Source organism: Myotis nattereri, assembly GCF_964212035.1.
Source record: "Myotis nattereri genome assembly, chromosome: 9".
NCBI classification, from domain to species: Eukaryota; Metazoa; Chordata; class Mammalia; order Chiroptera; family Vespertilionidae; genus Myotis; species Myotis nattereri.
This window is the reverse complement of record NC_138084.1, coordinates 82,140,901-82,166,355: the sequence shown is the minus strand read 5'-3', so window position 1 is coordinate 82,166,355 and position 25,455 is coordinate 82,140,901. Positions and strand designations below refer to the sequence as shown.

At 60.5% G+C, this 25,455-nt stretch overlaps 3 protein-coding genes and 1 long non-coding RNA gene across 8 annotated transcripts in view; all 4 read left to right on the top strand.

Moving 5' to 3' along the window:
- USP2 (ubiquitin specific peptidase 2) overlaps window positions 1-7,276 on the top strand; it is a gene marked incomplete at its 5' end in the record, with an annotated part of 30,238 nt that extends 22,962 nt beyond the window's left edge. For 2 of the 5 annotated variants that reach the window (XM_081098587.1, XM_081098588.1), the window contains 11 exons: window positions 2,158-2,208; window positions 2,512-2,635; window positions 3,087-3,198; window positions 3,328-3,438; window positions 3,611-3,675; window positions 3,823-3,926; window positions 4,011-4,091; window positions 4,191-4,269; window positions 4,469-4,576; window positions 4,927-5,047; window positions 5,490-7,276. In XM_081098587.1, the coding sequence (XP_080954713.1) occupies window positions 2,158-2,208; window positions 2,512-2,635; window positions 3,087-3,198; window positions 3,328-3,438; window positions 3,611-3,675; window positions 3,823-3,926; window positions 4,011-4,091; window positions 4,191-4,269; window positions 4,469-4,576; window positions 4,927-5,047; window positions 5,490-5,577 (1,044 nt within the window). In that variant the 3' untranslated portion in view covers window positions 5,578-7,276. Of the gene's footprint in view, window positions 1-2,157; window positions 2,209-2,511; window positions 2,636-3,086; window positions 3,199-3,327; window positions 3,439-3,610; window positions 3,676-3,804; window positions 3,927-4,010; window positions 4,092-4,190; window positions 4,270-4,468; window positions 4,577-4,926; window positions 5,048-5,489 lie in introns of all 5 variants that reach the window. The other 3 variants (XM_081098586.1, XM_081098585.1, XM_081098584.1) reach the window with 3 other exon arrangements.
- Window positions 1-25,455, top strand: part of LOC308524290 — a 721,936-nt gene that overhangs the window by 621,930 nt on the left and 74,551 nt on the right. The gene's annotated exons all lie outside the window — the stretch shown is intronic.
- MFRP (membrane frizzled-related protein) lies at window positions 16,451-22,105 on the top strand (the record flags this gene model as incomplete). Its single annotated transcript, XM_081099266.1, has 13 exons — window positions 16,451-16,504; window positions 16,601-16,703; window positions 16,790-16,900; window positions 17,019-17,180; window positions 17,312-17,525; window positions 18,135-18,265; window positions 18,392-18,517; window positions 18,747-18,823; window positions 19,366-19,514; window positions 19,915-20,045; window positions 20,185-20,310; window positions 21,668-21,795; window positions 21,881-22,105. 13 exons carry the CDS (start codon window positions 16,451-16,453, stop codon window positions 22,103-22,105), a joined length of 1,737 nt encoding a protein of 578 aa, XP_080955392.1.
- C1QTNF5 (C1q and TNF related 5) lies at window positions 22,901-24,625 on the top strand. The gene is made up of 3 exons (XM_081099242.1): window positions 22,901-23,030; window positions 23,275-23,526; window positions 23,801-24,625. Exons 2-3 carry the CDS (start codon window positions 23,313-23,315, stop codon window positions 24,316-24,318), a joined length of 732 nt encoding a protein of 243 aa, XP_080955368.1. The 5' UTR covers window positions 22,901-23,030; window positions 23,275-23,312; the 3' UTR covers window positions 24,319-24,625.

The following is a 25,455-nucleotide window of genomic DNA, read 5'->3' as shown; positions in this document are numbered from 1 at the left end:
GGCAGCTGATCAATGTTTCTCTCTCATCGATGTTTCTAGCTCTCTATCCCTCTCCCTTCCTCTCTGTAGAAGGTCAATAAAATATATTCAAAAATAAAAAATAAAAAAAAAGGATAGTCACTGGGCGATGACAGGTTCTTCCTGACCCGACCCTCCCTCCGCAGCGTGAGTTAGAGCGTCCACACCTCAGATGCCTCCCCGCCGCCCCTGGTCTGAGTGACCACTTTCTCAGCAGAGGGCCCCCTGGTGGCCGTGGCCAGGGCCACCAGTGGTAGCTTGACTTTGCTTCTGCAGCCTGTTTGGGCAGATGTTGTCTGAGGTGCAGGGGTGAGAACTAGCAAAGCTCTGCCCACAGCAGGTGTGAGCGTGGCCGTCCACACGGCCGGGCCTCCAGGCTGAGCTCAGGATGCCCGCAGGCTGGTGCAGCAGTTTCGGGGAGCCCTTGCCCAGGTCATCCTGCCAAGACCTCTATCCAGGGGCACTTTCCGTTGTGGGCCTCTTCGGAACCTCGGGGTCCAGACAGTCAGAGATGCTGTGTCTGGGACCACAGACGCTCGTCCCAGCCAACGTCTTCAAGAATGCTTGCCCCTCCCGCTGCCGGTGGGCTTTTCTCTCGCTGCCATCGGCGGCGGCCTCTCTTCTGGATCTGTCCTTCCCTGCCTCTCCCTGTGGCTCAGCATGTGTGCCCTGGGAAAAGCCTCCATCAGCCCCCGCCCCTCCCCCGGAGGTGACAACCATGGGCTTTGGCTGTCAGCACAGGGCATGAGTTATTTTGATTTTTTATTTTTTAATCTTCACCCAAGGATATGCTTTGAGAGGGAAAGGGAGGGAGGGAGGAAGGGAGGGAGGGAGGGGGAGAGAGAGAGAGAGCAGTTGTCACCCATACGCAGGGACTGAACCCACAGCCTAGCTATGTGCCCTGACGGAGAATCGAGCCCGCGACCTTCTGGTGTGTGGGATGACGCCCCAGCCAGCGGGCCAGGCATGAGTCATTTTAGCTGAGCTATTCCAGGCTCCTGTTGTGATCAGGTGAGCAGGTTGAACATGCCCCAGCCAGGGTTGCTCCAGAGTTGCCTGCCCCGGCCTCCACTTTGAGGGGGGTTGGCGGGGCAGGCTCATCTGCAGGCGGCTCCTCTAACCCTTGGAGCCTGAAGGTTTTCTGATTCCTTGGAGGCAGGGCCAGAACTAGCCATGGACCTGGAAACACCATGCGCAGAGCCCTTCCCCGCCGCCCCTCCCCTCCCCGCCCCTCCCCGCGCCACACAAACCTGTTCCCTCTCTAACCTCACCACCCCCACAAGGGCAAGGGCAAGGGCAAGAGCGGCACCTGTAGGCAGCTGTGTGCCTCTGCGGCCGCAGCCTGCGAGCACAAGCTTCCCTCCCCTCTGGGGGCCTCTGGGATGTGGGACCAGCCAGGCGGGGAGGCTCTCCCAGGCTGCCGCCAGCCGAGCTCACCTGGACAGAACCCGCGGCTGCTCCTAATAGCAGGCTGGCCTGATACCTCCCTCCCACCCCCCGGAGATCTACACTCAGTGAGGATGGCTTCCCATTGAGCTTTTCCTTGTGGTGCCTATGATGACAGCCGCTTTAGGCATCTAGGACAGATACTTGAGACAGTGTCTGGATTGGGGACCTGAAGTTTCTTGTAATCAGGACTCAAATATGTCCCCAAATATATGAATTCTTACTCTCCAATATGGCAGAGACTGGAGAGTAACTTAAACCCTAGCTGGTTTGCTCAGTGGATAGAGCATCGGGTCCCGGGTTTGATTCCAGTCAAGGGCAGATGCCTGGGTTGCGGGCTCCATCCCCAGTAGGGGGCATGCAGGAGGCAGCTGATCCATGATTCTCTCTCATCATCGATGTTCCTTTCTCTCTCCCTCTCCCTCTCTGAATTCAATAAAAAGCTTTTTTTTAAAAGAGCCCCTTAAAGATGGAGGAGAAGGGAATAAAGGAAAGCAAAGCCCTAAAGATATTTCTGTGCACTGAAAACAGCAGGCATTCCCACTCTTCTTGCCTACGAGGTGTGTAGACTGACGGTGAAGGGAGATACATGGGGCCCGGTGCTCCCGGCCCGGCGACGGCGACGGGAGCATGAGAGAGCCTCGCCGCCGGCCCCTCTGCCTCTGCCTCATGTGCCTGTGTCCTTGCTTGCAGAACTCTAAGGGCGCCCAGGGTCTGGCTGGCCTGCGCAACCTTGGGAACACGGTGAGTTCTCAGCCCACATCTTTCCTGGGCCGCCCCTGCCCTCCCGGCTGGGAGCCCCTGCCCACAGCCGGAGGTGCTGCGCCTCAGCCTCCCCAGGACCGCTCACGCTCCCCGCCCACCTCTGTCCGGCGCCCACACCCTTTTCTATACCCTCTGGGCAGGCACCAGTGGCACCACCTGTGCCAGCAGCGGGCATTTGCCTCACCTCCGCCCCCTTCACTCACTCACCGCGGGAGGAGCTGGCGGCTGGGGGGGGGGGGGCCGTGGGTGCCGCAGGGCCCCCCTGACGCGCGTTTCCCGCAGTGCTTCATGAACGCCATCCTGCAGTGCCTGAGCAACACGCGCGAGCTGCGCGACTACTGCCTGCAGCGGCTCTACCTGCGGGACCTCGGCCGCGGCAGCCACGCGCACACGGCCCTCATGGAAGGTGAGCCCGCCGCACAGCCGCTCCCCCGGACGCCCTTCTGCTCCGCTGTTGCTACACTAGGAGTTGTGTTTTCTTTCCTTTTTTTTTGTTTTAATATATATTTGTACTGATTTGTGTTTGTATTGATTTCAGAGAGGAAGGGAGAGGGAGAGAGAGAGAGAAAGGAACAGCAGTGATGAGAAAGAATCGTGCACCGGCTGCCTCCTGCACGCCCCCACTGGGGATCAAGCCCACAGCCCGGGCCTGTGCCCTTGACCGAATCAAACCTGGGACCCTTCAGTCCTCAGGCCGACGCTCTATCCACTGAGCCACTCCAGCTTGGGCTAGTCCTTGTGTTTCCTACGCACCTCTCCCTTTCCCTCCCGGCTCCTCCTCCCTGGGACCCTGGTTTTAGAGCTGGTTCTAGAAAACGCCTCGCCCGCCCTCCACCCTCCCGCTCTCCTCCTGATAGAGTTTGCCAAGCTGATCCAGGCCGTATGGACTTCGCCTCTCAATGACGTGGTGAGCCCCTCCGAGTTCAAGACCCAGATCCAGAGATACGCCCCGCGCTTCGTGGGCTATAAGTAAGGGCCTTGCCAACAAGTTTCCTCACCCCCCCACCCCACCACCCCACCCCCCCCACCCCCCACCGGGAGGGCTGGGGCAGCTCCTGGGCCAGGAGGGCTTGCTCACTCTCTGTTCTGGGGGCTCAGTCAGCAGGATGCTCAGGAGTTCCTCCGCTTCCTTCTGGATGGGCTGCACAATGAGGTAAACCGAGTCACAGTGAGGCCTAAGTCCACCCCTGAGAACCTCGATCACCTTCCGTAAGTAAGAGGAGGAACATGGGGAGCAAAACTGGATGGACTGGAGGTGTTTGCCTATGTCCTCGGGGCAGTGACTTGAGGAGAAGTTTGAATATTAGGATAAGATTGATAGACCCTACACGGATCATGGTTTGACCTCTGACCCCGTTGCCTTCCCCTCTCTGGTCCCCAGTGATGACGAGAAAGGGCGGCAGATGTGGAGGAAATACCTGGAGCGGGAAGACAGTCGGATTGGGGGTGAGTGCAGGGGACGCCGCATTAGCCTGGGGGGAGCACGCCAGCCCTCAGGACCCTCCTCCCAGGCGCCCTGTCCTGCGTGGGTCCTGGGAGCCGGGGAGGAGCCGTGAGGGGGCCGCGCCCGCCCAGCCTGTGTCCCCTCCCCAGATCTCTTTGTGGGGCAGCTGAAGAGCTCCCTGACCTGCACGGACTGCGGCTACTGCTCCACGGTCTTCGACCCCTTCTGGGACCTCTCGCTGCCCATCGCGAAGGTAGGCACCCCCTGGCCCACTTCTGAGACTCTCACCGGCCCTTCGGCGCCGTTGACCTCTGACCTGTGCCTTTGCCCCTGCCAGCGGGGTTATCCCGAGGTGACCTTAATGGACTGCATGAGGCTCTTCACCAAAGAGGACGTGCTCGATGGCGACGAGAAGCCTGTAAGTGGCCTCCCGTGAGGCACCGCTTCCGCGTCCGGTCCGGGCACACCGTCCCCTGCGGCCCCGCGCTGAGCGGCCTCTCGCTCTCCTGTCTTCCAGACATGCTGCCGCTGCCGCGCCCGGAGGCGGTGCCTAAAGAAGTTCTCCATCCAGAGGTTCCCCAAGGTCCTGGTGCTCCGTATCCTTAGGACGTGCGTCCCGGAGACCGGCTCGGCGGACGGCCAGGCCCGGGCAGGCCACAGGGCAGAGCGGTCTCGGGGCCTTTCTTTTCATGTTTGCTCTTCTGTCCCCAGAGGGGTGCCCGCCGTCAGGGGACCGGCCCTGTTGTTTTGACTCGGTGCTTGTACCCTGTCTGTCCTTGACGCGCTTCCTCCCAGATCTGAAACGGTTCTCCGAGTCCAGGGTGCGGACCAGCAAGCTCACAACGTTTGTCAACTTCCCGCTGAGAGACCTGGACTTGAGGGAATTCGCTTCAGGAAACACCAGTGAGTGTTTTTAGGGTTTCCTTTTACTGCTTCCAGAGCGGGCGGGAGAGGGAGAGCGAGAGAGAGACATCGATAGTGAGAGAGAATCATTCATCAGCTGCCTCCTGCATGACCCTGCAGGGGATCAAGCCTGCAGCCCGGGCCTGTGCCCTGCCCAGGAATCCAACGGTGACCTCCTGGTTCCTAGGTCGATGCTCAACCCCTGAGCCACGCCGGCCAGGCAGTATTGGTCCCAGGGAGGGCGGGAGGGACAGGGCAGAGGTACCCGCCATGCGGATGGGAGTCAGGAGGAGGGGAAGCTGCTGGAGAGGGAGTGCCCGGGGGCTCGCACACCTGTGCTTCCTTCCCAGACCACGCTGTTTACAACCTGTACGCTGTGTCCAATCACTCCGGAACCACCATGGGCGGCCACTACACTGCGTACTGCCGGAGCCCGGCCACCGGCGAATGGCACACGTTCAATGACTCCAGGTGAGACAGGCCTGCGCCCCCGGCCGGCTGCCCGGCCCGGCCCTTGCCCATCTGCGTGGCTTCCACCGAGACTGACAGAAAGTCAGAGCCAGGGCCCTAGCTGGTGTTGCTCAGTGGGTAGAGCGTCAGCCCATGGACTGAAGGGTCCTGGGCTCCATCCCCAGTGAGGGGCATGCAGGAGGCAGCCGATGGATGATTCTCTCTCATTATTGAATTTTCTCTCTCTCCCTCTCCCTTCCTCTCTGAAATCAGTAAAAATATATATATTTTTTAAAATTAAACAAAAAACAAAGTCCGAGCCAGGAAGCCAAGTGGCACGTCTGCTGCCATTTGAAGCCTAGAAGATGCAGATGAGGGTGGCACTGGGCGGGTCCCAGAGAGCAGGGCCGCCTGCAGCCCCTCAGCACCCCCCCGCTGGGCACTGACCCCCCTCTCTCCGCAGCGTCACCCCCATGTCCTCCAGCCAAGTGCGCACCAGCGACGCCTACCTGCTCTTCTACGAGCTGGCCAGCCCACCCTCCCGCATGTAGCGGCAGAGCTACCCCTCTCCCTGCGCGGTGGCCCTACGCCCGACGACAACGACGACGTGTTTTTTTAAAAAAACAAGCAAACCTGACAAATAAGAGAAAAATAAAGTACATAAAGCTGCGGAGCAGGAGTGGCTGCGGCCTGGGCGGGCTGGAGCCCACGCCCACAGCGAAGACCCCAGGACCCTCGGCTTCTCCCGTTGCATCGTTAAGCCTTTGGTTTTTCCCGAGTGAAATCAGCAGCAGTGGCGCGTGGGAGAGAACCCTCTGCTGCCTGCTCCTCCGAGAGGACGGCGCCCCCTGAGCCGGGCACCTACCGGGACCCTGCGCACCAACCGTCCAGAAGCAAGAGACACCCCAGGAGCCAGGAGCCCGCTCAGCGCTAAGTCCCGGACAGACCAGGGCGCATCTTGGAAAAAAGCTGTTGTTGGCTTTTAAAAGCCCAGTTTTTTGTGCCGGCCCTCACTCAAGTGTTCAGACTGGAGACGCCCTCTGCTCCCCTCTGCCCAGCAGGGGCGGCCGGTGGTCTTCTCTCTCTTCAGATACACGTTTTCTAAGCTCGCTAGGCAGGCGTCCAGGCCCACGCACGGCACCGGAGGCCTGGATCTAACGAGTTTTGGTTTTTAGGGTTTTTGTTGTTTTCTTTCTTTTTTTAATGTTTTGGATGGAATCTAGTTGCCTCTAAGAATTGTGCCTTATAGCATTTGGGGACCAGGGGGGTGACTGTCCCTCCCTGAAATATCCCACAGCCACTTTCCTTGGCCCCACACCATGTCCGGACTGACTGGGGGAGGTCGGGCCATGCCCTTAGCCCCCGGCTGGCTGGCATCTCAGTGAGATGGAGAAGAAAGTGGGTGAGAGGATATTTCTTGCGATGTAGTGTATCAGGTTCCCCTGCCCGCTTCCTCCCCTCACCCCCCCCCACCACCCATCACTCCCAGCTGTTTGAAGGACAGCACAGTCCCTGTCCCTAGAGCTCCTCCGCCTTTAACTTATTCCCCCTTACCCTGCTTTTTCTCCCTGACCTCCGCCCGCCCTGCCCCGCCCCGCCTTCTCAGAGCCTCCTGCACCGTTTCTCAGGGATGCCCGCAACACCCTCCCCGGGCACCAGTGCCCAGGCCTGCCTGGGGGTGTGCCCAGGGCGCTGAGACGCCTTGCTTCAGCCCCGTGATGTTTTCCCAGGGGCAGGGTTTGCCCTGAGCAGTCGGCAGACTTCGGTGCTGCCCCAGGGAGTCGGGCTGCTCCTGCACCAGGCAGGGAGCTCTCTGCACCACTCAGTGGCCTGGCCTGTGCCGGGAGCCGAGCCAGCAGGAGGAGGCGTCAGGGAGAGACCCCGCACTTCGCTGGCCTGGCACCCTTCTCTAGGGAAGCCCTGTGGCCCTGAGCCAGGGGCGGCGGACACGTGTTTACTGTGTAAGCAAGAGGAGAGCGGCGAATGCACGCGGGGCCTCTTAAGGAATAAAGCCCAGCGTGGAGGGAGCCATGGTCTGACGCAGCCTTGGTCGGGAGGCTGTGGACTCGGAGAGCTTGCGCGTCAGAGACCACATACTCCACTGCCCCAGCCGGAGTGCGTTCAGGCCCTGGGAGGCGGGCCGCCCACCTCTTAGTTTACGCGTTTCTATGAAAGCTGGGCCAGTGCACATTCTGAACACTGTTCACCTGGACTCGCTGATAAACATACTTACTGATATTTTAAATGCCACACTTGTTTACACTTTATTCTTTTGAGCAGAACATTCAGGGCGAGGTGTCATGTCTCCATTTCGAAATACCTCAGCGAGGTCTCCAGAAAAGAGAACCCGCCTCACAGCCTCAGCTCCTCGTGCCTGAGGGCATGGGCGAGCCTGACGGGCCTTTCTCCAAGGGGACTGCTTTCTCTTTTTCTTTTTAAATATGTTTTTATTTATTTTTACAGAGAGGGGGAGAGAGACATTAATGATAGAGAAACAACATGGATCAGCTGCCTCCTGCACGCCCTACACTGGGGATCGAGCCCACAACCCGGGCCTGTGCCCTGACTGGGATTCGAACCATGACCTCTTGGTTCATAAGTCGATGCTAAACCCCTGAGCCACACTGACCGGGCAAGGGGACTGCTGCGTCATTGCTGTGTGGGCACTGGTGCTTCTCCGGACACGGGACATGCGGTCTGACCCCTGACGAGCTCAGATGCCCCCAGTGGAGGCTGGGAGCAGAGTGGCTCCTGGGCGTGGAGGGGCCAGAGCTGCTCCGCGACCGACGGGCAATTGCAACCTGCTCCGCTCACACCTGAAAACAGCTGCCCTGGCGGGAAAGGGTTTGTTCTCAGGTGCCCTTTCGATGCCTCACCAGGTAAAGAGGTGGCCGCTTAGGGGTGTGCAGGCATTGCCTCCGTTGGCTTTATCTTCTCATAGTTCTATCCAGATGCTCCATCTCCGCACTGAGCTTAGGAGAGAGAAGCTGAAGTGTCTGCCCACTGAGCCCCGCTGTTTTCTCAGGATGTTTCCCACTGCCATTCCCTCTCCGCAGAAAAACCAGGGCCTCCCCGGCCGGCGCAGCGCAGGGGTTGAGCGTCAACCTATGACCCAGGAGGTCCCAGTTGGATTCCCAGTCAGGGCACATGCGCGGGTTGCGGGCTCCATCCCCAGTGAGGGGCGTACAGGAGGCAGCCAGTCAATGATTCCCATCATAGATGTTTCTGTCTCTCCCTCTCCCTTCCTCCATAAAATCAATATATATATATTAAAAAGTAAAAGAAAAATCACGGCCTGCCCATTCCATCCTTTCTGAGACAGGAGCACCTGCTGTCAGACACACCTAACAGGTGAGGTGGCGGCAAGCGCATTTGTTATGGGATTTGCCACGAGTGAAAAAGAGGGACTGTAAAAACTGATTCCCATTCGTGTTTCTCCCTGAGAGCTCCCCGCCCTGAATAAGGTTCTAAATGCTGATTTTCCCAAACCCCAGGGAATAGGGTTGCCCACACAATGAAGGGGGAGGCTTAGAGCGAAGTGAACAGGTGAGCCCCATCAGTGTCAGCGGCTATGCCTCCCCTTTTTATATATATACTAGGGGCCCGGTGCACAAAATTCGTGCACTGGGGGGGGGGGTGTCCCTCAGCCCAGCCTGCCCCCTCTCACATACTGGGAGCCCTCAGGCGTTGACCCCCATCACCCTCCGATCGCCTGATCGGCCCCTTGCCCAGGCCTGACGCCTCTGCCAGAGGTGTCAGGCTTGGACAGGGGACCCCCATCTCCCCCCGATCACTGGCTCTGGCCCCCGCCCAGGCCTGAGGCCTCTGGCCCAGGAATCATGCCTGGGCAGGGGACCCCCATCTCCCTCTGATCGCTTGCTCCACCCCCCGCCCAAGCCTGACGCCTCTGACCCAGGCTTCAGGCCTGGGCAAGGGGACCATCATATCCCCCCAATTCCTGGCTCCGCCCCCCACCCAGGCCTGATGCCTCGGCCAGAGGAGTTGACCCTCATCACCCTCCGATCACCAATCACCGGATCGGCCCCTTGACCAGGCCTGAGGCCTCCGGCAGAGGTGTCAGGCCTGGGCAGGGGACCCCCAGCTCCCCGCGGTTGCAGGCTCCGCCCCTGCCCAGACCTAACGCCTCTGGCCTAGGCGTCCAGCCCCGGGCAGCGGGGACCTGCAGTGGCAGTGGGGGGCGCCGCGATCGTGGGCTTCGCTTTAGGCCCAGGCAAGGGACCCCTAGCTCCTGGGACTGCCAGCTTCGACCGCGCCCAGCTCCCATCGCTGGCTCCACCCCTACTTCCTGCTATCACTGGCCAGGGCGGCAAAGGCACCTGATTCTCCAATCATGGCTGGAGGGCAGGGCAAAGGCGGCCCCAGGGCCGCCTTTGCCCTGCCCCCCAGCTCTTAGCTCCCCCCGGGTTTCCGATCACTGTCAGTGGCAGGGTCTTCCTGCTTTTCCTTTCGCCTCCCTGCATTGTGCCTACATAGGCAAATTAGCTGCCATCTTGTTGGCAGTTAACTGCCAATCTTAGTTGGCAGTTAATTTGCATATAGCCCTGATTAGCCAATGAAAACGGTATCGCCGTACGCCAATTACCATTTTTCTCTTTTATTAGTGTAGACTAGAGGCCCAGTGCACAAAAATTTGTGCACTGTGGGGGGAGGGGGGTCCCTCAGATCGGCCTGTGCCCTCTCGCAGTCTGGGACCCCTCAGGGGATGACCACCTGCTGGCTTAGGCCTGCTCCCCGGGGGATTGGGCCTAAGCTGGCAGTCAGACATCCCTCTCTGGCAGCCCGACAGCCCTTGGGGGATGTCCACTTGCCAGCGGGGACCAGGCCTAAGCTGCAGTCGGACATCCTTAGCGCTGCTGAGGAGGCAGGAGAGGCTCCCACCACCACCACTGTACTGGCAGCCATCAGCCTGGCTTGTGGCTGAGCAGAGCTCCCCCTGTGGGAGCACACTAACCACCAGGGGGCAGCTCCTGCATTGAGCACCTGCCCCCTGATGGTCAGTGTGTGTCATAGTGAACAGTCATTCCCAGTCGTTCTGCTGTTAGGGTCAGTTTGTATATTACCCTTTTATTATATAGGATACTAGAGGCCCAGTGCATGACATTCATGCACTGGGGCCGGGGGGCCCTCAGCCCAGCTTATGCTCTCTTGCAGTCCTGGACCCCTAGGGGGATGTCCTCCTGTGGGCCTAATCTGGCAGATGGACATCCCCTGAGGGGTCCTTAGCACTGCTGTGGAGGTGGGAGGGGCTCCTGCCACCACCACGGGGCTCACCAGCTGTGAGCCCGGCTTCTGGCCGAGTGGTGCTGCCCCTGTGGGAGCACACTGACCACCAGGGGGCAGCTCCTATGTTAAGCATCTGCCCCCTGGTGGTCAGTGTGTGTCATAGCAACCAGTCGTTCCACGGTTTGGTCAATTTGCATATTAAGGTTTTATTATATAGGATATTTTTATTGATTTTAGCGAGGAAGGAAGGGGGAGAGAGAGAGACATCAATGGTAAGAGAGAATCACTGATCGGCTGCCTCCTGCTCACCCCACACTGGGGATCAAGCTTACAACCCAGGCATGTCCCCTGACTGGGAATCAAACTATGAACCTCCTGGTTCATAGGTCAGCACTCACCCACTGAGCCAGGCCAGCCGGACTGTGCCTCCCCTTTGAATCATCGTTCCCTGGAGGTGGGAGCACCTAGGAATTCCTGCGTCTCCCAGGGGAGAGCGGATGGGCTGTGCCCACTCTGCCCTTGTCCCTAGCTCTCCCTTCTGTACTCAACCTGAGGTGCTTTCTCGTCCCCATGGCAACAGGTCCTGGTTCTACCAGATCCCAAACAAAATCTGTCCCCGTTGCTTTATCCATCAGCTTTGTGTCCTAGCAACTGGGGTTTATCCCCCACTTCTTTGCGTGCCTCCCAGCAGCCTGGGGGGGGGGGCTGCAATTGCTCTGTGTGAGCTTCCACAAGGCCTCCCTCTTTCTGAGCCTTCATCCTCCTCTGTGACTTCAGGAGATCAGACTAGTGGACCTTAAAGGTCTCGGCTCACATGTCCTCATTTTGAGTCACTTTTCTCTAAATCAGCGGTTCTCAACCTGTGGGTCACGACTCCTTTGGCGGTCGAACGACCCTTTCACAGGGGTCGCCTAAGACCATCCTGCATATCAGATATTTACATTACGATTCATAACAGTAGCAACATTATAGTTATGAAGTAGCAACGAAAACAATTTTATGGTTGGGTCACAACATGAGGAGCTGTATTTAAAGGGCCAGAAGGTTGAGAACCGCTGCTCTAAATACATGCCCCGAGTTCTAAGGAGACTTATATGGCTCTGGTTCCCTGGTTCCAGTTCATGAAGTTACTATAGAAATACAAGTGTGCAGCCCTGGCCGGTGTGGCTCAGTGGATAGAGTGTTGGCCAGTGGACTGAAGGGTCCCGGGTTCGATTGTGCTCAAGGACACACACCCGGTTGTGGACTCGATTCCCAATGTGGGGGCATGCAGGAGGCAGCCAATCAATGATTCTCATCACCACTGATGTTTCTCTCTCTCCCTCTCTTCCTCTCTGAAATCATTAAAAATATATTAAGTCAATAAATACCAGTGGGTAAAAGCAGATTTACAGTTGTGAGTACACAAAACAGTTTATTTTTGTATTCTTATTATTGCATTATTTATTTGTATTACAACTGTAACCCTACTCCCCCCCCCCCCCCATGTAAATGATATGTGAGCATATTTATGGGACTAGTGCTCAGAAAATGCATGTTCTTTTGTTTCCATGAGGCCGTAGGGTTAGGGCCGTGGAGGTGGCCTTGTCCACGGTCTCCTTTCGGCAATAAGGGTGCAAGCAAGAGAGGGCAGACCCTTGCGGGGAAGGGAAGGAAGCAAGGGCCTGGGCCCGCGCGGCCGGGCGCCTCCCACACCTGGGCTCCAGCAAGGCCTCTTCCTTGCCCACCGGCCTCCGGCCCCCAACTACCCTACACGGTTTACAGAAAGGGCGTGGGGCATGGACAGGACAGGAAAGGAAAAGGACGAAAAGTGGGAACCCAGGAATCCGCAGACCCAGCTGGGCAGCCAGCCCTGCTCCTTGTCAGCGGACGCACTGGGGCCTCAATTCATCTGAAAAACGGGGACAAAACAGCTCTGGCCTCGCCCAGGGCCGTTGTGAAGGTCAAACAAGACCAGGAGCAGAGGGACCTGCTCTCTGTCGGGCCCCTCTCGGCGCTCCCAGCCTGACCGGGTCCTGCACGGCTGGCTCCCCGGCCCCACACGCGCTCACTGGCACGGGGGTCGCTGAGGGTGGCCGCGCACAGCCCACGCCGGAGGGCAGGCTCCTGCTCGCCCAGCCTCCCGGCCGCCTCACCCTCCTCCCACAACCGGTGTTTCAAGACCCAGTCTGCCCACCCAGCCCTTGCTTCCAGCCGCTCCGGCCAGGCTCCGGGCTCGGCCCACCGGGCTCGGCTCCTCCTTCCTGGAACTTCCCACCCCACCCCCAGGTTCTGCCTATTCAAACATTTTTCAACCCTTAAACTTTAGACAAAATGTCTCCCTCTTCCAGGAAGCCCCCCTGCCTGCCCCCCTCAGAGAGGGAGCATTGCTGCTTCCGCTTACCCAGCATCTGATTTCTGGTCTTCTCACCCAGTAAACTGTCTTCATGTCTGTCCCCTAAACCCGCGGTCCTCAGGGGACCCCTTTACACTTTTAAAATGACTGAGAGCCCCAGCCCGGCCAGGGTGGCTCAGTGGTTGAACATCAGCCTGTAAACCAGGAGGTTGTGGTTTGATTCCCAATCCCCAGTGTGGGGTGTGCAGGAGACAGCTAATCAATGGTTCTCATCATTGATGTCTCTCTCTCTCTCTCTCTCTCTCTCTCTCTCTCTCTCTCCCTTCCTCTCTGAAACAAATAAAAATATATTTTTAATGATTGAGAACCCCAAATAACTTTTTTTTATTGATGAGAGAGAGAGAGAGAGAGAGAGAGAGAGAGAGAGAGAGAGAGAGAACAATTTGTTGTTCCACTTATTTCTGCATTTATTGGTTGCTTCTTGTATGTGCCGTGCCCAGGGATTGAGCCCGCAACCTTGGTGTATTGAGATGATGCTCTAACCAACTGGGCTTCCCAGCCAGGGCCCAGAGAATTTTTGTTTATATAATATCTACCAATATTTACCATATTAAAATTAGAACTGAAAGGAGTTTAAACATTTTCTTATTGATTTTTAAATAACAAATTTTAAAATAACAGTAAATCTGGCCAGATAGCTCAGTCAGTTAGAGCATCATCACAATACACCAAGGTTGGGAGTTTGATCCCCTGGCAGGGCACCTACAAGAAGCAACCAATAAATGCATTAATACGTAGAGCAACAAATCCGTGTTTCTCTCTCCCTCTTCCTCTCTATAACCAATTTTTTTCAAAGTAATAACAGCCCTAGCCAGTTGGGGTCAGTGAATAGAGCATCAGCCTGGGGACTGATGGGTCCTGGGTTCAGTTCCAGTCAAGGGCACATGCCTGGGTTGTGGGCTTGATCCCCAGGAGAGAGCATGCAGGAGGCAACTGATCAATGATTCTCTCTCATCATTGATGTTTCTCTCTCTCCCTTTCTCTTTCTCTCTGAAATCAATAAAAATCTATTTTAAAAAATTAAAAAATAATAACAGTAAACCCTTTCTCTACTAGGATAAATAACATTTTCTATTTTTTCAAAAACTACATTTTACAAATCAAAAAGAAAATAATGTCCTAGCCAGTGTGTCTCAGTGGACAGAGCGTCAGCCCGCAGACTGAAGGATCCCGGGTTTGATTCCGATCAAGGGCACGTACCTTGGTTGCAGGTTCCCCGGCCCTTGTTAGGGCTCATGAAGGAGGAAACCAAGTGATGGGTCTCTCTCACATTGATATTTCTCTCTGTCTCTCCCTCTCCCTTCCACTCTCCCTAAAAATCAATGGAAAGCTATCCTCAGGTGAGGATTAACAAAAAAAAAGAAAAGGGAAGAAAGAAGAAAGAAAGAAAAAGGAAGGAAGGAAGAAGGAAGGAAGGAAGGGAGGGAGGGAGGGAGGGAGGGAGGGAGGGAGGGAAGGAGGGAGGGAGGGAGGGAGGAGGAATGAGGAGGAAAGAAGGAGGAAGGAATTAAGGAAGGAGGAAGGAAGGAAGGAGGAAGGAAGGAAGGAAGGAAGACGAAAGGAAGGAAGGAAGAAATGAGTAAGCAGAGTAGCACTGTTTTACATTTTTCCGAATCTCGTGAGGTCCGGCTTGCTGACCACAGCTGGGTTCCCCGCTCCGCTGCACGCAGTGTCCCGAGGGCACGCCCAGCCCAGGGAACTGGACGTGGAAAAGGTGCCAGCGCTGCTACGGAAAGACCTTTGACCTGGCACATCCCCCCTGCAGTCCCCACCTGAGGGCTGGGCCCGGACAGAAGCCTCCCGAGGCCCCACGCGTGAATGCGTAGAACCTGGGGGTGGGGCATCCCCTGAGTGGGAGGGCTTCTTAGGGTCACAGAATCGGCCTCCTAGGTCTCTCTTCCCTTCATTTGACCCCCACGTTGTTTCTCCTTGTGCCTCACCTCCAGGGTGGCATGAAAGAGAGGGGTCAAAGACCAGCACTTTGTTGGCTAATCCTCACCCGAGGATATTTTTCCATTGGTTTTTAGAGAGAGTGGACGAGAGAGGGAGAGACAGACATCAATGTGAGAGAAACGCGTCAATTGGTTGCCTCCTGCACAAGCCCGACCAGGGCCCAGGGAGGAGTCTGCAACCCAGGTACATGCCCTTGACCAGAATGGAATCTGGGACCCTTCGCCCTTTGGTCCGCAGGCTGACGCTCTATCCACTGAACCACACCAGCCAGGGCAAGACCAGCACTTTGGATTCACCTGGCCCCACATGCCACTCTGGTCTCTGTCCAGGTGTGAGCGTGGGGAGCCACCTAACCCTCCAAGCCTTGGTGCCATCTTTTGGAAAATAGTTGTGCTACCTCATCGAGGGACTAAAAGAGAAACTGCGGGCCAAGCTCTGCCAGGGCCTGACACCCGACAGACAGTCCCCGGGGGCTGCCGGTGGTGTCAGCTGCCTCCCTGCCTCCCGCCTGCCTCCCTCAGGTGAGCCTGGCTGCAAGGCCAGGGCAGCAGCCCTCACTGCTCTCCCTGAGGGCCCGGGCCGGGCTGGAGTGTCCCAGAGAGCACCCTGGTGGCGAAGGCGCGTGGAGGGCGCTTGTTGCAGAGTAGCTTCCTGTCCGCGGCCACTGCAGACTCCCAGCGTCTGAGAGGCCGCCCTGCCCATCTGCCCGAGGCCTGGCGCCTTCTGCTCCCTGCCCCTCCTCCCGCAGGCTGGGGGCCCCAGGAAGAGGCCGTTTCTCCCTCACGTAGCACAGCCCTGAGCAGCCGTGTCTGCCCGTCAGGCCTCATCTCCTTGTCCTGGGAGCACATGGGCCTCCACAGGCCCGGGCGTGGCCATTCCCTGGCCACCCTGCGAGGGAGGGCGTCGCACCGGGTTTTGTCCAGGTACTTAGGGCTCACAGGCCTCGAAGCTGCCAAGCAGCCCCCTCGGCCTCCTTCCCCCATAGCACCCCACAGGCTCACCCCACACTCCCTTGGTCTCTCTCTCTCTCACACACACACACACACACACTCGCACACACACACACACTCGCACACACACACTCACACATACACACACACATACACATACACTCACACACTCACACAGACACACACACACGCACACACACACTCACACATACACACACACATACACATACACTCACACACACACACACAGACACACACACATACTCGCACACACACACATACACACACTCGCACACACACACTCGCGCGCGCACACATACACTCACACACACACACACTTGCACACACACACTCACACATACACATACATACACATACACACACACTCACACACACATACACACACACAGACACACACTCTCACGCACACACACAGACACACACTCACACACACACACACACTCACACACACAGACACACACTCGCACACACACACATACACTCACACACATACACACACACTCGCACACACGCGCACACACGCGTGCGCGCGCACGCGTGCGGCACCCAGTTTCTCCTGTGGGATGTGCGCAGCCTGAGTGCCTTTCAGGCGCTGCCCAGGGCCCAGGCATGGCCCTCAGCTGAGTTGGATTAAGGGGCCGGTTCAGGCCTTTGCAAATTCCTTCCGGCGGCCGCCCCGTCCCTGACACAGAGCCCAGCGGCCAGGAGCCGGGCCAGCCTGCCAAGAGCGGCCTGGGAGCTGGTCCGCCTGGCAGCCGCTCCCTCGGAAGCCCAGGCTGCCCCTTGGACAGGGGCTTGGGGCCAGGAGCGGGCCCTGGGGCTCAGGCTTCAGCAAGGCCTCAGACGCCGCCAGCCCCGGACATGAAGGGCCGCACAGACACCGTCCTGCATGTGGAGTCCGCAGAGCCGAGCCAGGTGAGGACCACCGAGGGCCGCTCTTCCACACCCCACTGCCCGCCCTGCCCGGCGGTGCCTCCACCTGCCCTCAGCCCTCCGGCCTCTCCCTTCCAGACTGAGTTCTGCAACCCTGCCTTTGAGCCCGAGTCGGGGCCACCGTGCCCTCCGCCCGCCTTCCGGGAGGATGCCCGCCGTCCCACTCGCACGCCCTGGCACGGTAGCCATCTGGGGGGTGACACGGGAGGACCGAGAGGCCGAGGGGTGCTGAGGAGAGGGGCACAGTCCCGCCCTGTCTGCCCACAGGTTGGCGTCCCCGAGGGCTGCCGCCCGACTGGCACCTCTGCGGGCTGTGCGCCCTGCTGCTGGCCAGCCTGCTGCTGGGGCTGCTGGGGCTGGTGGCCTTCCTGCTGGCCCGTGAGTGCCCAGGCCCTGCGGGGAGAGGGGCTTTGGAACGGGACTCCGTGGGCTGTGCCACTTGTGCCCCGGGGATCCAGCCCCTTTGAACCCTCCCCCTCCCCCTTCCTGTTTTCAGAGCTGCAGGCTGCACCCCCATCTGGAGCCGCCTCTCCTCCGCGGCCCACCAGGGGCCTCATCGCCACTGGCACCCCCTCCCCCACAGCCACCTCCCCCTCTCAGGCACCGAGGACCCCTGAAGGGCAGCGAGAGGCAAGCCTGAGCCCCACACCCCAGGCCTGTGAGTACCACAGGCCGACCTTCCAGGGGGCCATGAGCCCGGGGGAGGGGGGGAGGGCTTGGAAGAGGCACTTGGGCCAGGGAAGGGCCTCTCTCCCATTGACCTCTGAACTCTAACCGCTGTCTCCGCAGCCTGTGGGGGCCTCCTCCTGGGACCACGGGGTGTCTTCAGCAGCCCCAACTACCCAGACCCCTACCCGCCCGACACCCACTGTGTGTGGCACATCCAGGCGCCCGCAGACCGTGCGATACAGCTCAGGATCGAAGCTCTGGACATGGAGAGCGTGGCCTCCTGCCTCTTTGATCGCTTGGAGATCTCCCCCCAGCCGGAAGGCCCCCTCCTCAGGTGGGTTCCCCTCCCCCCAGGAGGCCTCGCCTCTGTCCTGAATCCTGTCCGGGGGCAGCGCCGGAGCATCAGTGGTAAAGGCCTGATTGGGAGGAAATTGAGTCTCCACAGCTGAGCCCGGCTCTGCTCTATGACCTTGGGAAGGTCACTTCCCTTCTCTAACCAGTTTCCAAATCTGTAAAATGGATCCCCTACCTCCTTTCCCATCAAGAAATGTTGCAAGGCCCAGACGGTGTGGCTCAGTGGATAGAGCATTGGCCTGCGGACTGAAGGGTCCCGGCTCGATTCCCAGTCAGGGCACATGCCTGGGTTGTGGGCTGATCCCCAATGTGGGGCGTGCAGGAGGCAGCTGATCCATGATTCTCTCGCATCATGGATGTTTCTATCTCCCCCTCTCCCTCTCCCTTCCTCTCTGAAATCAATAAAAACATTTTTTTTTAAAAAAAAAAAAAAGGAAGAAATGCTGCAGGGGTGGGTGCCAGGTGGGAGGAAGCCCAGAGCTTCCTGGGAAATGACAGGAGCCTTTCCGACCTCGTTGGCTCAGTACGCAGCCCTGGCGGGCTCCATCCTGCCTCTGAGCCTCTCTCACCCTCACCCGGCTTCTTGCAGGGTGTGTGGCAGGGAACCGCCCCCCACACTCAACACCAACACCAGCCGTCTGCGCGTGACCTTCGTCTCAGACGGCAGCGTGGAAGGGCGAGGCTTCCAGGCCTGGTTCCAGGCCGTGGCTCCGGGGCGAGGTGAGTGTGTGCCCGCGTGGCCCCCGCTGCCTGTCCCTGGTCCCTTCTCTCCCCCAGCCGCTCCCAGCACTGGCAGGACGGGGAGGCTCTGGCGTGTCTGAATCAGGATGCCCCCACACCCCTCAGGGAGCTGTGCCCAGGATGAGTTCCCCTGCGACCAGCTCGCCTGCCTGCCTCCTGGCTTGGTGTGCGACGGTTTCGCCCACTGCGCCGATGGCAGGGATGAGAGCCACTGCAGTGCCCAGGCCTCAGGTACATACCCCGCTGGCCTCAGGGGGCCGAGGGAGGGTGCCATCTTCAGGCGTCTGATCCAGGCTCCGGCTGGGCTCCCGGCTCTGGCTCCGCCCTAACCCGCCTGGTCCTTGTCTGGCCTAGAACTTGTTCCCCATGGGCATGGCCAAACGTGCTTCTGCGGGTACAGCCAGGCCTCTGGGCAAAGGCCCCGCTGCTGCCCAACGCAGGGCCCTCCTCCTCTCTCCAGGATGTGGGGGCAACCTGACGGGGTTCCAGGGCAGATTCTCTGCTCCCAGCTTCCTGCAGGGGCACCCCCGCCGCCTGGTAAGCTGGCGCCCCATGGAGAGGGAGGGCGGCTCCGGTCAGTGTGACTAAGGGCAGCACAGCAGACACTGCCTTGCCCTGGGGAAGGTCAGAGATCAAGCAGGCAGGAAGGGGTATTATTCTTTATTTTTATTGATGTCAGAGAAGAAGGGAGAGAGGAGAGGTAGAAGCATCAATGAGGAGAGAGAATCATTGATGGGCTGCCTCCTGCACGCCCCCTACTGGCGATCAAGCTTGCAGCCCGGGCATGTGCCCTGACCAGGAATCAAACCATGACCCCCTGGTTCATAGGTCGATGGTCAACCACTGAGCCACATGGGTCAAGCAGGAAGGGGCATTATTAAGTGCCTACTGTATACCTAGTTACTCCTATCCTCATTGATCTGAGAGCAGACAAGCTAAAAAGGCCCTTCCTATCTGGAGAAGCACCTATGATGAGCTATGTGGGCAGTGCCCACCCACTCCAGGCCTAGCCTGGATGCCCAGATTGGGACAGAGGAACCTGGAATGATCCCAGCTGTGCCTCACCCCCCGCCCCCCAGCTTTGCATCTGGCATGTCTCAGTCCCCACCGGACATGGCATAGAACTGCAGTTCCTCCACTTCAACCTGGACGCCCAGGGGGAGTGCCAGTCTGACCACGTGGCGGTGTATGAGGCCAGCAGCTCGGGGGCCCTCGGCCTCCTGGGCAGGTATCTGCAGCGCCAGGGGAGGAACCGGCCCTCCGTCCTCCGCAGCACCCCTCCCTGCTTCCTACCAATTCACCCAACGTATCCCCCCTTCCTGACCTCTGGCTCCTCCAAGCAGGAGGTGGCTGCACTGTCCCCTACAAAAGGCCTGTGTTCCCTGCCCCACCACCTCCAGGAGGCCCGCCCGGGGCCCCAGCTGTGGGCCATCCAGGCCTCGGGAACGCCCAGGGACTTTCCCATCTCCAGTGGCTGGAGTTCATGCCTTTGTGAACACTCTCCCCCAGACCCTGAGTCCCATGACCCAGGTCTGTCTCCCACCCCCTCCAGCCTCACCCAGAGCAGCAGGCTCCTTGGGCCTGGGGGGCCTCGGGGCACCACGCCCAGCGCTGCTCTTGCTCTGCAGGTTCTGTGGGGCAGAGCCGCCACCCCGCCTCCTCTCCCCGCGCCACCGGCTGGCTGTGCTCCTCAGGACAGGCCCTGGCGTCGGTGGTGTGGGCTTCTCAGCCACCTACCGGGCCCTGGACGCCACAGAGAGTAGGTGCCCTGGGACAGGTGGCTGTGGGCAGTGAAGGTGCCTCCGGGAGAGGAGGGCAGGGCTGCGACCCTGGCCAGGGTGCCAGGGAGGCAGTGGGGGCAGATGTCCCCAGGCACTGCCCTCTGCCTGTGCCTGCAGAGCCCTGTAGGCCCACGGAGCCCTCCTGCCAGGACGAGGGGTGTAGGCACTGGAATTGTGACCCGTGGCGAGGCTGTGCAGCGGGCAGCCCAGGCGAGTGCGGCGGCCCCTTGTCCCCACCTCCAGGTGAGAAGCCTGCGTCGGGCCTGGCAGGCTGAGCAGGCAGGGTGCCGTTCATAGCACACTCCAGAGCCTGGCCCCTGCGTCCTCCTGGATGAGAGGGGTCACTCTCCTGATTCTCCACGGAGTCCTGTCCCCCAAGCTCAATGGGAAGCCATGCTGAGGCTTCCAGAACCAGCCCGGCCTGTCGCGGAGAGAGCCCCTCCCCACAGCCCCCCACAGAGGAAGGCAAAAGCTGCTGAGGGGCTCTGCCAGCGCTGGTGCCCCAGCCATGCCCCCTGCGATCAAATGGGCGCCTGAAAAACAGACGTTAAAAAAGATTGCCAGCCCAGTGGGGGTGCGCAGGAGGCAGGCAATCCATGATTCTCTCTCATCATTGATGTTTCTCCTCTCTCTCTCCCTCTACCTTCCTCTCTGACATCAATAAAAATATATTTTAGCCCTATCTGGTCTGGCTCAATGGATAGAGCATCGGCCTGTGGACTGAAGGGTCCCAGGTTCGATTCCAGCCAAGGGCACATGCCTGGGTTGTGAACTCGATCCCCAGTAGGGGGCATGCAGTAGGCAGCCAATCAATGATTCTCTCTCATCATTGATGTTTCTATCTCTCTCTCCATCTCCCTTCCTCTCTGAAAGCAATAAAATTATATATATATATATATATATATATATATATATATATATATATATTAAAAGGGTAATATGCAAATTGACCCAAACACCAGAACGACTGGGAATGACTGGTCACTATGGCACACACTGACCACCAGGGGGCAGGTGCTCAATGCAGGAGCTGCCCTCTGGTGGTCAGAGCGCTCCCACAGGGGGAGCTCTGCTCAGCCACAAGCCAGGCTGACGGCTGCCAGTACAGAGGGGGTGGTGGGAGCCTTTCCCGCCTCCTCAGCAGCGCTAAGGATGTCCGACTGCAGCTTAGGTCTGCTCCCTGCTGGCAAGTGGACATCCCCCGAGGGCTGCCGGGCTGCCAGAGGGATGTCTGACTGACAGCTTGGGTCCGATCCCCCAGGGAGCAGGCCTCAGCCAGCAGGTAGACATCCTCCAAGGGGTCCCAGACTGCAAGAGGGCACAGGCCGGGCTGAGGGACCCCCCCCCCCTCCCCAGTGGACAAATTTTTGTGCACCAGGCCTCTAGTATATATATATAATTTTTCAGAAGAGGTACCTGCCTGGTGCCCAGGGCTGGCCCATGGCACTGGAGAGGCTCAGGATATGTAAAGCGTCTCTCCCTCTGTTTTATCTCCTTTGATGCTCACAACTCCCTCTGGACCCTTGTAGAGTGATTGGGCAACGTGCCCCCGTCCACCAGCCATGAGTGGACCCCACAGTGACCCCTCCTGCCCCTGCAGAGCTGTCCTGTGAGCCCATCCGAGTGGAGATGTGCCTGGGGCTCAGCTACAATGCCACAGCCTTCCCGAACATCTGGATTGGCATGGCCACCCAGGAGGAGGTGATGGAGGTGCTCAGAGCATACGAGGTGCCCTGGGAAGTGATAAGGAGGGATCCCCAGGATGGGAGGGAAGCTGGGGTGTGGGAGCCTGAGGGCTGACCTCCTCCCACAGAGCCTGGCCCGCCTTCCCTGCTACCCGAGCTTCCGGAGGTTCCTCTGCGGGCTGCTGGTGCCCTGCTGCACCCCACTCGGCAGTGTGCTCCCCCCTTGCCGTTCCGTCTGCCAGGAGGCGGAGCACTGGTGCCAGTCTGGCCTGGCACTGCTAGGCACCCCCTGGCCCTTCAACTGCAACTGGCTGCCCGAGGCCACAGACCTGGAAGCATGTGCCCAGCCCTGACGCCGACTAGGCCCCTGCCCTCCGCCTGCCCATCCTTTGCCTACCAGGGGGCAGGCCAGGGACCAAGGAATGGGCTGCATGGGGCTCTGCGAACCTTCTCGGGGCCTCCGGGAAGGAGGGCACCCTCAGCAGGCTCAGGAGACCCGGCCACTGTCCCAGCTGCTTTCTGTGCCTGCACCTCCAGCTGTGCCGCTGGCCACCCAGCCGCTTCCCACCGAGCCTCTGACCCCCACTTCCTGCCTCCTGCCTCCCCTTCCACCTGCGTCTCCATCACCGGCCTTAACAAACAGAACATTTTTATTGACTTCAGAGAGGAAGGGAGAGGGAGAGAGAGAGAAGCATCGATGATGAGAGAGCCACTGATCGGCTGCCTCCCGCACGCCCCTCAGAGCAGGTCCACGCCCTATCCACTGAGCACACCGGCCAGGGCTCCAGCCCCTGCCTTTTGACGTTTCATTTGTTCACTGAGTGCTGGGCCGCGGCGGGCCTGTTCTGAGTTCTGGGTCCAGCTGTCTGTCTGTCTGCCTCTAGCACTCTCTGTCCTCTTCTCCGGCAATTGCTGGGGCTGGAGTCTCCGCGGGCGCAGTCCGGGCACACCTCCCCCTCCGCCGTCTGTCTCCCGGCCCCGCCGTCCGGCCCGGCCTCCCCTCCTCCCGCGCAGCCTGGCCGCCCGCCGGGCACCGCGCGTTACTTCCCTGCCGTCCGCGGCGGGGCCCTGGGTCTCCTCCCGGAGTCGGGGAGGAGCAGAGCCGAGCAGGCCCAGCGCGCAGCGGGCAGGACGGGCGAGGGCGGGGCGCCCGCCGGGGAGAGCGGAGGGCAGCCCGGGCCGCAGAGCGGGGCGGGGGTCGCTGCGGGTCCCCAGTAGCCAGCGCCCGCCGGGAGGAGGCCGCAGACGGAGGGAGCCGCCGGGCGGGAGCGGGAAGGGGTGAGTCCGGTGGCGGGGACCGGGGCGGGGAGGGGCTGGGGAGACTGGGCGCGGGCCGGCCGGGCGGGCGCTTCACCCTTCCTGCCGGCTGTGCTCTCGGGTCGAGGGGGCGCCCCATTTCTTTGTCTCTCCCGGCCGTTCCGCTCCAGGGACTTGGCCGTGGGGTGGGGCCCGACTCGGCGGCGATGGGGTGGGGAGCGGGGCGGGTCCCGGAAGGCTGGGCCGACCCCTGTCCCGCCCGCAGGCGCGAGAGGACCGGCGTCGGGCCCCCGTGCCGGCGCCATGAGGCCGCTGCTCGCCCTGCTGCTCCTGCGCCTGGCGGCCAGCTCGGCCCCGCCCGACGACAACAAGATCCCCAGCCTGTGCCCGGGGCACCCCGGCCTCCCCGGCTCCCCGGGCCACCACGGCGCCCAGGGCCTGCCCGGCCGCGACGGCAGGGACGGCAGGGACGGAGCGCCCGGAGCGCCCGGAGAGAAAGGCGAGGGCGGGCTGCCGGGTAAGGCGGCGCGGAGACGTGGCCGCGGGCCGCGCGTGGAGGGGCGGGCGCTCCCGGGGGTGGAGGGGGCGCTCCCACCGGACCCGCCGAGCCCCTGGCCGGGGAGGGCAGGGGGGGATCCGCCCGCGGGCGCGCTCCCGGGACCCAGCGGGTCAGACCTGCGCGCCCTGGGGACGCGGCGGCCGGGGCCGGGCGGGGGCGGCGGCGGCGGAGCTGGGCGGGGCGCGAGGCCCCCAGGTCGCCCTCCGAGCTCCCGAACCCTCCCCTCCCCCAGGAGCGCCGGGGCCGCGCGGGGAGCCCGGGCCGCGCGGAGAGGCGGGTCCCGCGGGGGCGGCGGGGCCGGCGGGGGAGTGCGCGGTGCCCCCGCGCTCCGCCTTCAGCGCCAAACGCACGGAGAGCCGGGAGCCGCCGCCGCCCGACGCGCCGCTGCCCTTCGAGCGGGTGCTGCTGAACGAGCAGGGCCACTTCGACGCGGCGTCGGGCAAGTTCACCTGCCGCGTGCCCGGCGTCTACTACTTCGCGGTGCACGCCACCGTCTACCGCGCCAGCCTGCACTTCGACCTGGTCAAGAACGGCGAGTCGGTGGCGTCCTTCTTCCAGTTCTTCGGCGGGTGGCCCAAGCCCGCCTCGCTGTCGGGCGGCGCCATGGTGAGGCTGGAGCCCGAGGACCAGGTGTGGGTGCAGGTCGGGGTGGGCGACTACGTCGGCATCTACGCCAGCGTCAAGACGGACAGCACCTTCTCCGGGTTCCTGGTGTACTCCGACTGGCACGGCTCCCCTGTCTTCGCTTGATGTCCGCGGGCAGTGCGCCTGCTGCTCCCACGCCCAGGGGCGGGGTGTCGCCACGTCCTCGGGGAAGGCTGGCCCCCACAACGCTGTGAATGACGAGGGGTGCCTGGGGCGCGCCCGCTGCTGGCAGGGGTGGGGACAGGCTGCCTGAGTCAGGGCCTCGGCATCGGCACCGGTGGTTCTGCCCAAGACCCAGGGCGTGCGCTGAGCTGGCAGGTGGGGTGCTCTCTCCCTGGGACTCTGCTTCTCTCCTTCTCCCTGCCCCCTTCCGCTCTGGCCCTTTCCGTGGAGGCCACTCAATAAATCCACAAACCGCTCCTGGCTCGGCTCCCGTCTTTGGTGGTGGAGGTGCCCTGGGCCTGAGGATGGGGAAAGTGAGGAGACGAGGGGAGGAGGGGAGGGCTCCCGGCGGGATGCGCCGAGGGCCGGAGAGGCCCCTGGGAGAGGCCCTGTGTAGGTGTCCGGAGGCCCTCGCTGAGGAAGGCACCCTCTGGCGGGAGCTCTGGCCACTTGTCCGAACTCCAAGGTGTCCTATGCCCTGGGTAGGGGCTACCTTCACACACACACCCCTGTTCTGGTAACAGAAACGGAGCCCGGGTTTTTCGTTGACCATTTCAAGCTGCTCGCTTGGTCCCTAGATGGCTGGGAGGAAGGCTGCGTGCTCCTCTCTCACGCCCCATTTCCAGGGAGTGGAGTGTCCCTGGGGTCCAGAGAGTAGTTTCTGAGGTGACCACAAGAGGGCGCCCCCACTCTAGAATGCAGCCATGACCCTGGGCAGCTTGAGTTATTTTTTATTGATTTCAGAGAGCTAGGAAGAGGGTGAGATAGAAACATCAATGATGAGAATCATGATTGGCTGCCTCTTGCATGCCTGCCACTGGGGATCGAGCCTGCAGCCCGGGGATGTACCCTGACTAGAATCGAACCCGGGACCCTATAGTCCGCAGGCCGACGCTCTACGCACTGAGCCAAACCGGCTAGGGCAGCTTGAGCTCTGGACTCCGAGGCTGGTTGGCGGAGGCAGGATCTGGAGGTTGGCCAGTGGAATTGCTGACGGGGTGGAGGGGAGAGTCCTCTGCCCTAGCTCAGGAAGTTTATCTTTCCTCCTAAACCGTTTACCCTCACTTTAAACAGTGTGCA